At 40.4% G+C, this 18,120-nt stretch overlaps 1 protein-coding gene across 1 annotated transcript; it reads left to right on the top strand.

Moving 5' to 3' along the window:
• The first annotated feature begins 5,063 nt into the window (after positions 1–5,063).
• Positions 5,064–10,643, top strand: LOC140227883 (cytochrome P450 2U1-like). The gene is made up of 4 exons (XM_072308269.1): positions 5,064–5,554; positions 7,156–7,661; positions 8,376–8,844; positions 9,571–10,643. Exons 1-4 carry the CDS (start codon positions 5,149–5,151, stop codon positions 9,747–9,749), a joined length of 1,560 nt encoding a protein of 519 aa, XP_072164370.1. The 5' UTR covers positions 5,064–5,148; the 3' UTR covers positions 9,750–10,643.
• The last annotated feature ends 7,477 nt before the right edge of the window (positions 10,644–18,120 follow it).

Raw genomic sequence — 18,120 nt, 5'->3', positions numbered from 1 at the left:
TATTCCCAAGCAGTGTAATCTACCACAGTCTCTTCAACGTAGACAATTTCATTTTGTAACCCTCTCTCTAATTTTCTATACTTGTACATATACCAATATTAACCCGTTGAAGGCGAGTCCGGCGAATATTCGGGTTGGTGTCTATGGGAAACGCCTGTTATACCAAAATCAGTCTGTCCTCATGGGGTTAATGAGGTCATTCTTTTATCGATATTATCATAATCATTTACTATCTTCTCTGCACACAGTCAACCACGTCAATTTCTTGATGTGAAAACACAGTGTCAGGGCCTTAGTTTCATATTGTGGATTTGTGGTTGTTGTTGTTGTTTTTGGTTGGGTTTTTTTTTAAGCTGTACGCCAGCGAAAGAGAGAGACAGAGAGACTTGTAAGACCATGCTTTCATTTTCCGACCTGCTTCGTTAATTTGACTGTGGTGAATATCATTGTTTTGCTGAAAAAAAAAATGAAAATCTTCTGATTTCTTTGCTTAAGTTTATTTTTTGAAGTCAACTTGAACGAGGGGTAGATTTTGACTGGAAACTTTTAATTTCTTGCAACTTACTAGACATTACAACATCAACAAAAATTTAACCCTGCTGCTCTGAGCTGCTGTCAAACATCATTGATTTTTAAAGGTGGAAATGAATTATTAAAGTGTATTCACATGAATTCCAGGCCTTCATGGCTCCCAGTCAGTAATATACAGAAATACATACACATAGACACATTCATCCCCACACCCACACACACATACGCACAAAGAGACACTCACATGATTATTGAGTAATTCTATCACTTCAACAATTCTAATGTAAACAGTCCTGTGGGTAGAAGAAGCAGAAGCAGGAAATATTTGTTAAAAATAATTATTTGTAAAAGGAAGTGGTAATGTACCAGGATTTTTAACAGTTTCTCTTTTTATGGCAGTGTTAAAAGTTGATGGGGTTTTTAAAAAAAGTTGATACATTCATGTACTGTTTTATGACGTAATGAAAAATGCTGGATTGGACTATGTTCAAGACGAGTCTAAAGGATATTCGTATGTAGGTCGTTTGATTGCATAAAACTGAATTTAAAGAGTTTCTTATTGGTTAGAATAAATTGCACTCTTCCGGTGCCTCATTGAATGTAATGAACAAAATATGAGTATCAGAAAAGTTTGCAAAACGGGGTGTAATGCATGGTTGTCAGCGTGGTCAGCTTTTGCCTTATTGATCATACTTGTCATGTTATAGCCGAAGAAAATGCTTTCAAAATGAGGCAAAAGGTTGCATAAATGTTTTTTTTTTTTTTTTCTGGCAAAACAGGCCAGGACAGAGAATTTGAAATGTCACAACTAGCCGATGACATTGTCAGTTTTGTTTATTCGATCAAGTCCGCAAATATTGGACTATGTGAAGTTAAAGATCGCTGGACTAACCACCACTAATGTCATAAAAAGCACAGAAACAGCAACCATGACAACGGCACACAACTCAACAGTGGACATTATTTGAGTTGGAATAGTGACCACGTGGAATATTTGGGTATGTATCTAACAAAGAATTGAAAGGAATTTGAGCAATTTATCTGGTTTTCAGATCTAAATGAGGTGAATCCATTTTAAGGTTTGGGAAAATGAAAAATCTAAGGATGTATGGTAAAGTGGTAATTCTCGAATCATGTAGGCTTTAACTTCACAATTTGCGTAGGCCTATGTCTCTCCAGTGTTCCCTGCAAGAGACATTGTTACAAACTACAGATAAACAGATTCACGCCTTAAGTTTGGAATTCAAAGATAGAACTATAACCCCATCAAAACAGGTGGTTTTGGTTTGATCTACATGCAAAATTTCAGTCTTTGCATCCGGCAGTCTTTGCATCTGGCATCATTCGCAAACTGCTGGAATTGCCATTCTGATGCAAAATCTGAAGGAATTTAAACATTTTGCAAGAAGAACGGTCGTATTTATAGTCGTCGTGTGAATTAGTTAAGATATATTGATTTTGCTCATAACAGGTAAATGATATACTGAACGAAATATTGTATTCTAAGAGGAATGATATGCTTCAATGGATATTACGAATGGTACAAAGAAAACGGCATCTTGGCACTTATTGATGTCTTTGAAAACGACAATGTATTTGTCGGGTTCTCAATTCACATCATTTATAAGTAAAATTTGATGTTTTCTAAACTTGAAAATGCGATTCCAAAGGTATGAATGAAATGCATATCAAAAGTGGGTGAGCATGATAACACTGTCCGAATTTAGGGTAATGATTTGTAAGTATAATAAAGTGCAGCGATTACCAAAGATTATACTATCCCTAACAACGTTCGAAGCAATTCTACAATTTCTATGTGCTTGGAAGAAAAGCAATTTTAACTATGTTAATGTTTTATGAAGAAAGATTTGATCTTAATTCTGATTGTGATTGAAACGAAAATTTAAAAAAACAAACTTAAGAATAACAAACAATGACGACGTGAAACAATGTTGCTTCCAACACTACATCGTATTTTACCTGATAGGTACAAAGTCGTCAAATAAAAAAAAGCGTAAACGATATCTTCTGTACATTTTGTTGTAATTTGCATAAATATTATCCTAGGAGAGTTTGGTGACTGTATGCCATGTATGCAGGTACAGGATCGAAAAAATACAGGAACACTGTAGGTTCAATATGTTTCAAGTGTTTTACTGTATGCATGTACATGGTCAAGGTCACATTTCATGATTCTATGATATTGGAGGTTATGAAGCAGTGTAACCGTAAATATAAACTCGGTTGGCATCATCATAACGATTATTTGAATGATCGTAGCGGCGCACTTCAAGTGTAACAAGACGATTAGTTATTTGAATTCATCAAAAAAAAAACCAACAACAACACTCCAAAACGTTGCTGGTATTTTAATTGAATCCAAAAACTTTCACACGCACACATCCACGTGTTAATGATCAGTCCTGTACGAATTGTATAAATATCTTTACACACAAAAGTTTTCAGAAATCCAATTGCTCTGATACACGAATATAAACACAACTCGCTTCTTCCTCCTGTACTGTAGACACTATTAATTATCAAATTACTGCATAATTATGATTTCATCACACGATGGTAACAATTGAATGTCGTGTTATATCTCATCAATACCAAACAACATACCTTGGTTTATGCGTATACTAAGTACTGAAAACGGGCTTTATGACGGTTGTTATAGGTAAACTATAATAATTAAGGATGATTTTTTAACATGGCGGTTTTGGCCTACTAAGATGAATGCTCTTGAAGGCATCAAACAACAGAATCATTGAAGGCATGATGTTATGCGGTATCATAAATGGGAGCATGACATCGTCAACTTGCTGATTTGAATATTCAAAAGGACTGATCATGGTTTCCGGGGAAAAAAAATGAAATTTCAAAATTTCGTATCTCCCTTATTGCTTACCTGATTTTTGTTATTCTTGTATCCTTCTGTAGGGAATATTTCCTCTTTCTTTTGAGGTTTATTTGTTTTTTGGGGTAGATTTTCTCTTTAATGTGTCACGTTAAGCGTCATAATCGAAGATCACATTGAGCGTCAACAAAACGTAATGCTGAGTGTTGTGTTGAGAGTCTTATCGACCATTGTGGTGGACGTCAAAGAAACCATACCGCATAGTATACAAACATAGTCATATAGTTGATCATGATCACGTATATACGACTGTTCTCAGTCGACTCGCAAAAAGGGCACTTTAAAGGAATCATATCAACAAAGACTGTAATACTAATGATTATGATAACAATCGAAATGGGTAATGATAATGACAAGGACGATAATGAAACTAATGATAGTAAGGATGATATTTAAATAATGATGATAAAGATTAGAGAAGAAACTCAAAAATTCTATAAATTTGAAGAAACTTCTTCCGTTCTCTTTTTAAAGTTTTTACTCGAGTAAATGCACCTTGAAAAATATATGGAATGACACTATACTATTTGAGTATACCACACATTGGCAGGCAGATATAACTGGATGCGTAAAGTGATGAGTATGGGACCATTACAGTGTACCACCACTATGTTTAGTGTATCCCGTGACTCGCGTTGAGGGACTGTCAGTCTCCCATTTTTGTGATGGTACCCGCGAACTTTTTCTGTCCATGCTCCGCAACTTTTGAGTAGACGCTCCTTTTCCAGAATGGGTCAAAGCATTATTACCACATTACGTAACACGACAACGGAGTTTCTGCATCAGTACTTGATAACACATTTAACTACACCAGCTTATTTACTCGTTCGTTTTCTTTATTCAGGTTCAGATTCAGAGTAAGATTCATTTATTGTCCATATAGGAAATTCTTCTTGTTGGCATATGGGCGTACACAAAGGAATATCTACATACATACATCTGTACATATATTCATGTACACAGACACATATCAATAAATATATGTGTGTGTGTGTTTGTTTGTTTCTGTTTTAGAAGCAGTTGTATGAGAAAACTCATAAAAACTATAACTATACCTTTATGAAATGCATAGTGGCATAGATGATTTATACCAAGCGTCATGACGTAATGAAATGCAGGAACGTTTCTCTTACCCGGCCCACCATCCAAGTTTGTACATAATATGATTTCTCAATCAAAAGAATTTACTTAACGTTTTTCACTCGCTCTGTGGGTCTGTTTTGCTATTTATTTCGTCTACTTTTGTGACTTGCCTCAGGAAGACTCTTTCACGCGAAACTCTACAAAACTAATTGTTTTTTCACTTATTATGTACTTCATGTGAGTGCGAAGAGTATAGAGAATTAAACTTCGCAGCGATTTGAACACTTCAGGCCAATTGCAGTTCTCCAAGATAAAATGCGGGTAATACATTCACTCCTTATACAATAAACGTAGCACGCTGCTGTTTTGTTCACGTGTGCTACTTCACATTACAGCTGGGCAACTGAGGAACTTCGGCGAGCGACCTCAGGTGGGTATCATTAGATTTGCGGAATGTAATCGTCAAGTCGGTCGGACATTTGCATTTCTTTCAACAACAGAAAAACATACAACGCCTCCTTCGGATTCTGATCCTGACTGCTCTCGAAGATTGATGGGCTCCATTCTTGCTTTCTTGTCATCAAACTATCATTAGAAAATACCCAGGATAAGCGATGGGGTTCATCGATTTCTCTCTTCCGCTAGCTGTTGTCACCGGATGTGTTATTGTGGTGCATTCATTGGCGACATATTTCAGAGCATCGAAGTCAGTGAGCGGTGATGCTGCGAGTAGCAGGGGCCCAAGGGAAGGTGGCCGACGGCAGCTCCCGCCTGGCCCTCACGAATGGCCCCTGGTGGGGTCCCTTCCACGGTTGCTCTTTAGCGGGAAAGATCAGGCGGACGTGATAAGCGACTGGAGCCGACGATTCGGGGACGTCTTCACCTTCACCGTCCTGGGGACGCGCTTTGTGATCCTGAGCAAACTGGAGCTGATACAGAAGACGTTCGTCAACGCAGACATCAACGACATGGCTCCAATACCCCCGTGCAACAAGGCCCTGAGTATTCCGCCAAATGCCGGTAAGCGTTAATCAGCTGTACAGTTCCTTACGCAATACAATTTTATAAACCAGGAAATGTGTTATAAAGACCATGATTGTTTGGAGGCGAGGAAGAGATGTCAAAATTCAGGCAACAGACTTCAGATTGGAAAAGGTATGAATGTTATAGAATTCCTGTTGACTCAGGTACAATGATACCTCAATGATGGTATACAGTATACAAATACCTCGATGATGGTATACAGTTTTTATAAGCATTAAGAAATTATACAGAAATCATCTTTCTAAGAAAATAATATGTCAAACATAAGTTTTCCTCATATATTACTTTTAGTGTGTCTATTCTCTTTCTCTTTTTTTTTTTCATATCCGTTCTTCTGCATTCATGCCGGTACATGTATCCTATCCTTCGCAATATCAATCCAGGGAGCGTTTTATCATTGCACTTACATCATGAAGTCCAGTGTGCTTGTGTCCACGATGGCGCGTGTTGCACCATAGTCTCTTTTTCCCCTTTTTTCTTCTTTTTCTTTTTCTTTTCTTTCTTTTTTTCCCTTCCTAAGTTAATTTCATGTCAGTTGACATTGGTTTCTTTGATTTTGTGTACGTATTTTCCGAGGGTCCCCATACCCTACAAGCTTTGCTTTTTAGTGGGACCCTCCATTTCCATTCTAATCCTTGTATTATGTATATGTATATGTATATGTATATGTATATACCTTAGAAAAGGAATTTATGTTGTTACTTGTGATCACTGTCATGTACGTTTTCTTTGAAATTGTTACAAATATATTCTGTTAATTCATTGGATATAATTTTCCCTGTTTATTCAATGGAAATGGAAATAAAAATTGAAGTTGAAGTTGAAGTTTGGTCAGCTGTTGTTTCTTTTCTTCTTATGATGACTACGGGGTTAGGGGAGACGCATATTATGTACTTCGTTTTGATACTAACAAAGGTCAGCCACCTTACTTAGTGAAAAATGCTATCGCCATTTCTTCCTGAATTTTATGAGTTAAAATACTGTTATGGTTTGTTTTCCATATTTGATTCACCTACGCGATGGAAAATTGCCGCAATATGTACGCTGCACTATCACTACAAATATTTGAAACCAGTTATAGCAAGTAAGCCTGAACGTCTCTGAAGGTGGCACGGTTATGAAAGTCTGTTTTATTATAACAGTCTGTTGTCAAGGTCAAGTACTCATTCTCTAGTCCAACTCGCTCTCTGATGTTGTTAGGAAAATGCATTATATACTTATTTCGATGTATGCAGAATTCATTAATTTGATCAAGTTGATCATGATAATACAGCTGCTTATTTTTGTTCATTTTGATTTCATTCTGAACATGAGCCTGATATCGAATGAAATTCAAATAAAGAATACCATAAAACAAAATATCTTTAAATGAAATGTTTTATTATACTGATATTATTTGTTAAAATAAAAATAAATGAAACGATGTGAAATGAACGTCTTCTTTGCCCTTTGACGTCATCATTTTTCTTCCCTCGCTACCCCTCGACCCTTCACCCTTCTCCTCCGTCTCTCCGTCTCCGACCCCCCCCCCCCCCATCTCTCTCTCCCTCTCTCTCTCTCTCTGTGATTTGCAAAAGGTATTGGTATCATCGCGGCCAGCGAAGGACCCGGATGGAAGGCTCTCCGTCGATTCCTCATGACTTGTCTTCGCCGAACTAAACTCGGCTCGAGATCCTTCGAGATCGTCGCCGCCGATGAAGCTGAGCGGCTTCTCGCCAATTTCCGATCGTTCGGCGAGGATTTCTTCGACCCCCTGCCCAGCGTCAATGTCGCCGTCGCCAACGTTATGACGCAACTCGCGATGGGACAGACCTACGACTTCGACGACGAAGAGTTCCAACACCTGACGAGATTAGCAGACGACGTCTTTGCTTATTTTGGCACGGGCTCCATTCTCTCGGCTGTTCCCGCCCTCTCGTACTTCCCGTCTGAAGAAACGAGAAATGGCGAGATTGCCATCGAGCAAATGTTCGAGTTCATCCGGAAATCAGCCGAACGGCACCGAGCGGATTTCAACGCCGAGCGGGAGCCGAGAGATCTGATCGAGTGCTTTCTGCTGGAACAGCACGAGCGGAAACTCAAGGTTTGTGATGTACTGTAACGTGGTAAAAGGCTGCCAAATTGTCATGTTGACTATCAATTCGCTTGAGATTTTGCGAAAACTTATAATCATTTGAGCGATAAGTGTATAATATGCATTTGCATATGGGTATGGTTGTGTGTCTGTGTGTACAGTTTGGCAATGTTTTCTTTGTCGTGCCTTCCAAAGCAGTCAGAAATTCACAGAGTATACTTTCTATCTCTTCGACAGACTACAGGATCATGAACATACTATTAGCAATGTAACGGTTTATGAACACTATACAGCATTTCTGATTTTTAATTCTGTAGTTGTGATTCTTGATTGGGCTCAAAATATTTTAAAAAGGCCTGCTGATTGAACAGTTGATTTGGGCAACGAATTTATACAGTGTGTGCTTTATTTCTTAGTTTTCATGTCATATTCTGATTGTGTTCTCATCGCTTTCCTTTAATCTCAAAGTAATAACAATCACTTTGTTGTTCAAATAGCACATTATCACATTTTGCTGTATTACATAAAGCCTAACGGAGAAAGCTATGCCTATTTGAGCCGGCATTTTCTTAATGACAATGAGTTCATTTCTATATGGAGTGCTCTCATCTAAAAACAGACCATACACACGCACGCAATCACGCATACAAAATGCTTCTGATATGGCACACATCGTCAGCATTTCATGGGGTCTTTATTTACTATTATTTTCTGCTTGAGCAGGGAGATCTTGGAGTTTTCGATGACAACAATCTCTTGCAATTTACGTGGGACGTTATCATTGGCGGCTGGCAGACAATCAACACGACTATCCTCTGGTACCTCCTCATTCTCGCTTACCATCCCGACGTCCAGCTCCGCGTCCAGGCCGAAATCGACCGCGTGGTTGGCCGCCACCGACGGCCAAGCCTCGCGGACCGCCCGCGGCTTCCGTTCGTGGAAGCCGCCATGGCGGAGTGCTACCGCCACAGCCGGTTGCTGCCGGTGCAAATCCCCCACCGGACGCGGCGCGACGTGACGGTCGCTGGCTACCACGTGCCCGCAGGAACTTACGTGGCGTCCAACACACACTTCCTCTGTTCTTCCCCCGAGCTGTGGGACAAACCGGACGAGTTCTACCCCGAGAGATTCCTTGACGAGACGGGGGCGTTTGACCGACAACGAGAGGCTGGTATGGTCGAATTTGGAGTAGGTAAGAACATACACGAAAATCACTTCAGCTTAACTATTGCTTATTGTGACTCAATGTTCGTAGAATTAAGGATTTCGCATCATATTATTTCAATATTTCTACCTTTATTTCCAAAAGGCGAATACAGAGTGGAAAGCAGCAAAAGTTGTAACACTTTCTTCTTTGAATAGGTCCTACTTCAGGGTTTGCTAAAATTATATTGTACATGGCATTCATGAAAATATCATGAGATATTATGAAAGTCCAAGTATAAAGACTTCCGATATTCAACCACGTACAATCGTACATCGTAATTTTTTTTTTCAATATTTTACATTAGAATCAATCTGATCAAGAATTTAAAAACGAGAAATAGTCAACTTTCAGAGTTAAAAAACAATAACATGTTATGCTATTCATTTCTCTTAATAATCTAATTTTCGTGTTTTCGTGTTTTCTCAACCATTTATAAATTTGACATTCCTTCCAGCGTATGGCACAATGTGCATGGTTGATACCGGTTACTGACTATTGCTCGTCACCTGGGGCAAACCACGAAGAGTGGGCATCATTCGCCCGTTTTTCTTTGATCTAACAGGGAAGATCATTCAATAAGATTTGATTGATTAGAATGATACTACGGATTATGGTACATGTGCATACTAAGTAGGTAAGACACAATACGTACTCTTACATTCACAGAAAACAAACACGTGTTTTGTGTGTGTTTATTCTCTTGTTTGATAGGTCGGAGGGCTTGCCCGGGTGAGCAGCTTTCACGCATGGAGCTCTTCATCATGTTCACGTTCATCTTTCAAAACTTTATCATCCAGCTGCCGGAGGGGGCGCCACACACGATGCAGGGAAAGAGCGGCCTGACGGTCAACCCTCTGCCCTTCAAGATACGGGCTTCACGGAGAGATTGAGCGAGATGGTGCATTGTGACGTGTGATGTGTAGACTTCCATTCAGATCTAATTTCTGCCAATCAATGCTCAGCGGGGACATCCATGGTTCTGCATGATGGGCACCGTTTCATGGAAGTTGTCAGCCCTGGCAAGCTGTCAGTCTCCCACATTTACCATTAACCAGAGCTTCTCAGCCAATCAAAACCAAGGAGTTTACTGAAATTGTCAGAGAAATGCAACTTGTCGGGACTGACAACTTGCATGAAGCAGTGCCCTGAAGTGGGTCTTAAATGGCGTGGGTCTGAAATGGCAACAATTATATACAAATAAGGTCAAGCAGATGTAATTTGGTTATCCTCTTCCCTTCTATACTGTTTCAAGAAATCTTGTTTTTACTGCATTTACTATTCTGTCCACATTTCCTTTCGATACGTTAAACGGCAATTTCCATAGCTCTAAATGCTTCTCACTACATTTTACACGTGAGTGTGGACTCGAGGAGAGCAAAATTATTTCCGGAGCGCTTTTATGCAAAAGCATATATCTGGGGCAAAGCATATGTCATCCGTATAGCAAATCCTTCACAATTTGATGACTCATGATAGTTTTATGCTGAGCACAGAAACTTTATCTAATGAGATGAATGTTGACATGATGATGAAATTGAGCTTTCTCAGATTCTAAATGGAACTTCATGAAGAAATATTTATTCCACATGTTAATTGGATCAATCCTTCCCTTTCCACTCTTTCGCCTTTTGGCCATAAAGATACACTGCAGACTGCCCGAACATATCAAGTGTGACTAGTTTCACAGTGCGACAATAACGGCTATTGATCGCTTCAATAAAGTATTCAACACCATTTGAATAATATGCTTTGGCTATGTAAACATGAAAAAGCATGTAGTTAATCAAAGGGAGCGTACAGCGAAATGGCAATAGAAATAAAATGATGTTTTGGTTGTCCTTTTATTTACAATGACGTAAGCGTCTCATTCATTGACCTGTGTGTGAAAGTTGGACAACCCGAGAGAGAGAGAGAGAGAGATATCAGAGAGGTTACGAGATTAACAGAGTAAAGAGGGAGGCAACTTCCATGTTTTTGTTTCTTCTAAATACTTTTGAGATATATATATATATATATAATATATATATATATATATATATATATATATATATATATATATATATATATATATATATATATATATATATATATATATATATATATATATATATATAATATATATATATATATATATATATATATATGTTGATAAGGTAGTCCACGTGTTGGCAAGATAAAAAGATAAGTAACAAAGCTGCAACAAAGTTCATGCTGTATTCACCAACGGTTTATTTCTTCACACAAATTTTCGAGCGTCTCGCCGCCCTTTCTCAAGTGTTGATACTGAGAGAACAATAACAAAATTAAGCCATAACAATATATTGCAACCGTGTTACCAAGGATGCGCGCTTTAACGCATCAATGCTAGGCATCCTAACACCCAGCGCGCATCCTGGCAACAGTGCAATGTTACGTCATAATGAAATGACAATGAGTATAAAGCATACATGAAAAAACTTGGCACTACTGATACAGAAGTAATATTCCTCTGAATACGCAACTGCGGTGGTAATGTAAAAGCAGTGCATTATTTCTTTCAAAATTCAACATACACTATAAATTAACTTTAATTCTAGTGCATAGATAATCTTTACATAATCTGAAATTATCATGATTAATATAAATCGTCACACTGATGGTTATGCAAAATATGTGCAAGCAGTTTACTATTCCTTTCAAACTTCAGCATACACATACATTAACTTCCAAATTCTGGTGAGTAGATAGTCTTTAAATAATCTGAGACTATAGCATGAATATGAAATACGTGAAAAATCATATTTTTCTTCTTTTGATTAAATAGATACGTCACAATACGTCTCGGAGCGGAAAAAAAGACTGGTTCCAAGAAAAGGTTCAAAGGAGCGTCAGCATTAATGATAAGATCTATTGCAGCGGGGTAAGCGGGAGAACAGACAACAGTAAGCGGCGCACCTACTTGTAAAAAGTGTAGTTTGTGAGCCATGATAGATCTATGTTCATGCCCTGTCCCTGGAAGCTTCGTGTGCGGATGATTGTTTTTAGTTCTTTCACGTGTCTTTCTTCAAATGCTTCCATGTCCTTGTATAAAATGCAACATTGCAGATCTGTTAGTGTGTGATTTGTTTTGTTGAAGTGTTCTGCGACTGGATGTTGTGTTTGACTTCTAATGATTGTGCTTTTGTGATTGTTGAAACGTTGTCTGAAATTTGTTGTTTCTCCGATGTAGACAGCCAGGGGACATTGCTTGCATGTAAGGCTGTATACTACATTCTTGCTGTTGCAGTCCCCTGACGTCGGATGGAGGGTGTGGCCGGAGCCAAGTGTGATATCTGTATCTGTGATTAGGTGAGCGCATATTTGACATCGTTTGTTTCCACATTTATGATTTCCAGTAGGATTGATTGTTCTGTTGACTCGAGATCGTGTAAGCAAACTTTTCAGGTTGCGTGGCTGTCGTTGTGCATGTAAGGGACGTGCTGTTAACTCGGGAGCTACCGATTGGACTTGTTTGAGAGTAGGCCATTCTTTCCTCACTTCCTTCATGAACTGTTGTGTTGTGGGATGATATGTTGTTACAAAGACTTTGCGTGTGTGTGAGTCTTTGGGTTTCAGATTATCATGATGTAGTAAGGGTGAGCGTCTTTTTGCTATCGCGCGGTCCCTACCTGCTTGCACAATGTCTAACGGGTACCCCGCTGCAACGAATTTTTGCCCCAGCTTCAAAGACGCATCCAGAAATTCCTTGTGATCAGAAATGATTCGTCTGTAGCGGAGCATTTGACTGTACACAATTGACCTCTTAATATGATTAGGATGGAAGCTGTTGTACTTAAGATACGTCTGTCTGTCTGTAGGTTTGTGGTAAACAGACGTGTTCAGCTTCCCTCCTTCTTTGCGGATAGTCACATCAAGAAAGTGTACTTCTGACCTAGAGCTGTCCATAGTAAATTTGATGTCGGGATGAAACATGTTGAGCTTGGAGTGGAACTCCGACAGCTGTTCGTCAGAATGGGGCCAAATGAGAAAAATGTCGTCAATGTAGCGGACGAACATGCTAGGTTTTAGAGTTTCTTTCGAGAGGAATTCTTCCTCGAGTACGGCCATAAAAATGCTGGCATAAGCTGGCGCAAATTTTGTACCCATGGCAGTACCCTGAGTTTGTAGAAAGCATTCATCATCAAATGTGAAGTAATTATGTTTCAAGATGAACTGGGCAAGACGACAAATGTCTTCTATGGGCATGTCAGAAGAAGGGTCGTGTTTGGTCAAAAATCTACGCAATGCATTAACCCCATCGGAGTGAGGAATGTTCGTGTACAGACTGACGACATCCAAAGTGACTAGAGTGCAATTTGGAGGAAGCTGAATGTTGTCGAGTCTATTAAGAAAATCATTGGTATCTTTTACATAGCTCTCGATGTTATGTAAGACCCCTTGTAGATACTTGTCAATGAAAGCTGACATCGGTTCAGTAAGTGAACCTACACTGGAAACAATTGGCCGTCCAGGCGGAATGATCTTATGTTCTCTCGATAACTCAGTAATTTCGGAAGTTTCCAAATCTTCAGCATTTTTGTCAGTGGCATTTGCTACCATCGTCGGAAGTTTATGGATCTTAGGTAATGTGTAAAATCTACTAGTTACCGGCTTACTTGGTACAAGTTGTTTCGCTTCTCTCTTATCGATGTGTTTCAGGTTATTACAAAGAGTCTCAGCTTCCTTCGTGAACAAGCTCGTAGGGTCACTGTCAAGCTTCTTGTAGAATCTAGTGTCGGACAGCTGTCTTTCCGCCTCGGTGATGTAGTCCGCTGTATCCTGGATGGTGACGGCTCCCCCTTTGTCAGCAGGCTTAATCGTGATGTCAGCGTTGTCACGCAGGGATCGGATGGCGTCTTGCTGCTTCCGTGATATGTTCGATGAGGGTTCCCGTTCAGTCTCCTTCAGCAGCTTGTCGAGGTGTCTCTCCACATTGCTCACAAACGAGTCGATGAAGGGGTTTCTTCCGCTGGGGACAGCAGGGCGTCGCTTTTGATAGACTAGTTTCCTCGTCGGCCTAGGTTGCGACGCTTCTTCTTCCTCTGCCACTGCCTCAGATTCTGGGCACTTGTTTGCCGCGCGGAGTTCGGTTCGGCGGATTTTTTGTGTGAACTGGAAAGTGTCGGCACAGAGTTGCACTTTATCGAGTCGCCTGTTAGGGCAGAAAGACATACCGAGACCAAGTACGCTCTCCTCCCCTTCAGACAAAGTGTAACTCGATAAGTTAACTATAGGCCTATTATTCCTCTCACTGTCACTAGCAGGAGATCTAGTACCTGTACCAGCAAGGAATGTTGACTCACCGCGTAGTTTCTCCAGCTTTTTTCTTTTGCGGGCCATGCATATTCTCAGGTGGTTATTGTAATGCGAGTCTATTTGTGTAATGACTCCTGTCGCGTCAGAGTTCTCGCTACGGAGGATGTCGATGAGTAGTTCTTTCTGCTTTCGTGATGTCTCCGTCAAACGCTTTTTCCTCTCGTAGGAATCTTTGAGAGCGGCGTTTCTCAGAAGAGCTGAGGCCTTGTTGACGATGTTGGTAGCGCGCTGGCTGTTGTACGTTGATCGCATTGGGTTCTTCAGACGAAATCCTTTCGGTATCAGGCCAAGTTTCTTCGTTGTAGAAAGGAAAAATATATCCGAATGTGTCTGGGCTAGTTTTGTCACAGTTCTCTCGGTTTTCCTTCGAGCGTGGAGGCAATTCGCATGTAGAATATCCATGTTGATAAGGTAGTCCACGTGTTGGCAAGATAAAAAGATAAGTAACAAAGCTGCAACAAAGTTCATGCTGTATTCACCAACGGTTTATTTCTTCACACAAATTTTCGAGCGTCTCGCCGCCCTTTCTCAAGTGTTGATACTGAGAGAACAATAACAAAATTAAGCCATAACAATAGATCTTATCATTAATGCTGACGCTCCTTTGAACCTTTTCTTGGAACCAGTCTTTTTTTCCGCTCCGAGACGTATTGTGACGTATCTATTTAATCAAAAGAAGAAAAATATGATTTTTCACGTATTTCATATTCATGCTATAGTCTCAGATTATTTAAAGACTATCTACTCACCAGAATTTGGAAGTTAATGTATGTGTATGCTGAAGTTTGAAAGGAATAGTAAACTGCTTGCACATATTTTGCATAACCATCAGTGTGACGATTTATATTAATCATGATAATTTCAGATTATGTAAAGATTATCTATGCACTAGAATTAAAGTTAATTTATAGTGTATGTTGAATTTTGAAAGAAATAATGCACTGCTTTTACATTACCACCGCAGTTGCGTATTCAGAGGAATATTACTTCTGTATCAGTAGTGCCAAGTTTTTTCATGTATGCTTTATACTCATTGTCATTTCATTATGACGTAACATTGCACTGTTGCCAGGATGCGCGCTGGGTGTTAGGATGCCTAGCATTGATGCGTTAAAGCGCGCATCCTTGGTAACACGGTTGCAATATATTGTTATGGCTTAATTTTGTTATTGTTCTCTCAGTATCAACACTTGAGAAAGGGCGGCGAGACGCTCGAAAATTTGTGTGAAGAAATAAACCGTTGGTGAATACAGCATGAACTTTGTTGCAGCTTTGTTACTTATCTTTTTATCTTGCCAACACGTGGACTACCTTATCAACATGGATATTCTACATGCGAATTGCCTCCACGCTCGAAGGAAAACCGAGAGAACTGTGACAAAACTAGCCCAGACACATTCGGATATATTTTTCCTTTCTACAACGAAGAAACTTGGCCTGATACCGAAAGGATTTCGTCTGAAGAACCCAATGCGATCAACGTACAACAGCCAGCGCGCTACCAACATCGTCAACAAGGCCTCAGCTCTTCTGAGAAACGCCGCTCTCAAAGATTCCTACGAGAGGAAAAAGCGTTTGACGGAGACATCACGAAAGCAGAAAGAACTACTCATCGACATCCTCCGTAGCGAGAACTCTGACGCGACAGGAGTCATTACACAAATAGACTCGCATTACAATAACCACCTGAGAATATGCATGGCCCGCAAAAGAAAAAAGCTGGAGAAACTACGCGGTGAGTCAACATTCCTTGCTGGTACAGGTACTAGATCTCCTGCTAGTGACAGTGAGAGGAATAATAGGCCTATAGTTAACTTATCGAGTTACACTTTGTCTGAAGGGGAGGAGAGCGTACTTGGTCTCGGTATGTCTTTCTGCCCTAACAGGCGACTCGATAAAGTGCAACTCTGTGCCGACACTTTCCAGTTCACACAAAAAATCCGCCGAACCGAACTCCGCGCGGCAAACAAGTGCCCAGAATCTGAGGCAGTGGCAGAGGAAGAAGAAGCGTCGCAACCTAGGCCGACGAGGAAACTAGTCTATCAAAAGCGACGCCCTGCTGTCCCCAGCGGAAGAAACCCCTTCATCGACTCGTTTGTGAGCAATGTGGAGAGACACCTCGACAAGCTGCTGAAGGAGACTGAACGGGAACCCTCATCGAACATATCACGGAAGCAGCAAGACGCCATCCGATCCCTGCGTGACAACGCTGACATCACGATTAAGCCTGCTGACAAAGGGGGAGCCGTCACCATCCAGGATACAGCGGACTACATCACCGAGGCGGAAAGACAGCTGTCCGACACTAGATTCTACAAGAAGCTTGACAGTGACCCTACGAGCTTGTTCACGAAGGAAGCTGAGACTCTTTGTAATAACCTGAAACACATCGATAAGAGAGAAGCGAAACAACTTGTACCAAGTAAGCCGGTAACTAGTAGATTTTACACATTACCTAAGATCCATAAACTTCCGACGATGGTAGCAAATGCCACTGACAAAAATGCTGAAGATTTGGAAACTTCCGAAATTACTGAGTTATCGAGAGAACATAAGATCATTCCGCCTGGACGGCCAATTGTTTCCAGTGTAGGTTCACTTACTGAACCGATGTCAGCTTTCATTGACAAGTATCTACAAGGGGTCTTACATAACATCGAGAGCTATGTAAAAGATACCAATGATTTTCTTAATAGACTCGACAACATTCAGCTTCCTCCAAATTGCACTCTAGTCACTTTGGATGTCGTCAGTCTGTACACGAACATTCCTCACTCCGATGGGGTTAATGCATTGCGTAGATTTTTGACCAAACACGACCCTTCTTCTGACATGCCCATAGAAGACATTTGTCGTCTTGCCCAGTTCATCTTGAAACATAATTACTTCACATTTGATGATGAATGCTTTCTACAAACTCAGGGTACTGCCATGGGTACAAAATTTGCGCCAGCTTATGCCAGCATTTTTATGGCCGTACTCGAGGAAGAATTCCTCTCGAAAGAAACTCTAAAACCTAGCATGTTCGTCCGCTACATTGACGACATTTTTCTCATTTGGCCCCATTCTGACGAACAGCTGTCGGAGTTCCACTCCAAGCTCAACATGTTTCATCCCGACATCAAATTTACTATGGACAGCTCTAGGTCAGAAGTACACTTTCTTGATGTGACTATCCGCAAAGAAGGAGGGAAGCTGAACACGTCTGTTTACCACAAACCTACAGACAGACAGACGTATCTTAAGTACAACAGCTTCCATCCTAATCATATTAAGAGGTCAATTGTGTACAGTCAAATGCTCCGCTACAGACGAATCATTTCTGATCACAAGGAATTTCTGGATGCGTCTTTGAAGCTGGGGCAAAAATTCGTTGCAGCGGGGTACCCGTTAGACATTGTGCAAGCAGGTAGGGACCGCGCGATAGCAAAAAGACGCTCACCCTTACTACATCATGATAATCTGAAACCCAAAGACTCACACACACGCAAAGTCTTTGTAACAACATATCATCCCACAACACAACAGTTCATGAAGGAAGTGAGGAAAGAATGGCCTACTCTCAAACAAGTCCAATCGGTAGCTCCCGAGTTAACAGCACGTCCCTTACATGCACAACGACAGCCACGCAACCTGAAAAGTTTGCTTACACGATCTCGAGTCAACAGAACAATCAATCCTACTGGAAATCATAAATGTGGAAACAAACGATGTCAAATATGCGCTCACCTAATCACAGATACAGATATCACACTTGGCTCCGGCCACACCCTCCATCCGACGTCAGGGGACTGCAACAGCAAGAATGTAGTATACAGCCTTACATGCAAGCAATGTCCCCTGGCTGTCTACATCGGAGAAACAACAAATTTCAGACAACGTTTCAACAATCACAAAAGCACAATCATTAGAAGTCAAACACAACAT

This window comes from Diadema setosum, chromosome 4 (genome assembly GCF_964275005.1).
Source record: "Diadema setosum chromosome 4, eeDiaSeto1, whole genome shotgun sequence".
NCBI lineage: Eukaryota > Metazoa > Echinodermata > Echinoidea > Diadematoida > Diadematidae > Diadema > Diadema setosum.
The sequence above is the reverse complement of the archived record's forward strand: the minus strand, read 5'-3'. Positions and strand labels throughout refer to the sequence as shown.

Excerpts from the sequence above, each read along its gene's own strand:
- LOC140227883 (XM_072308269.1), top strand. The coding sequence starts at position 5,149 with ATGGGGTTCATCGATTTCTCTCTTCCGCTAGCTGTTGTCACCGGATGT. Across the intron at positions 7,662-8,375 it reads AGCACGAGCGGAAACTCAAG|GGAGATCTTGGAGTTTTCGA; the intron begins GTTTGTGATGTA and ends CTGCTTGAGCAG. Across the intron at positions 8,845-9,570 it reads TATGGTCGAATTTGGAGTAG|GTCGGAGGGCTTGCCCGGGT; the intron begins GTAAGAACATAC and ends CTTGTTTGATAG.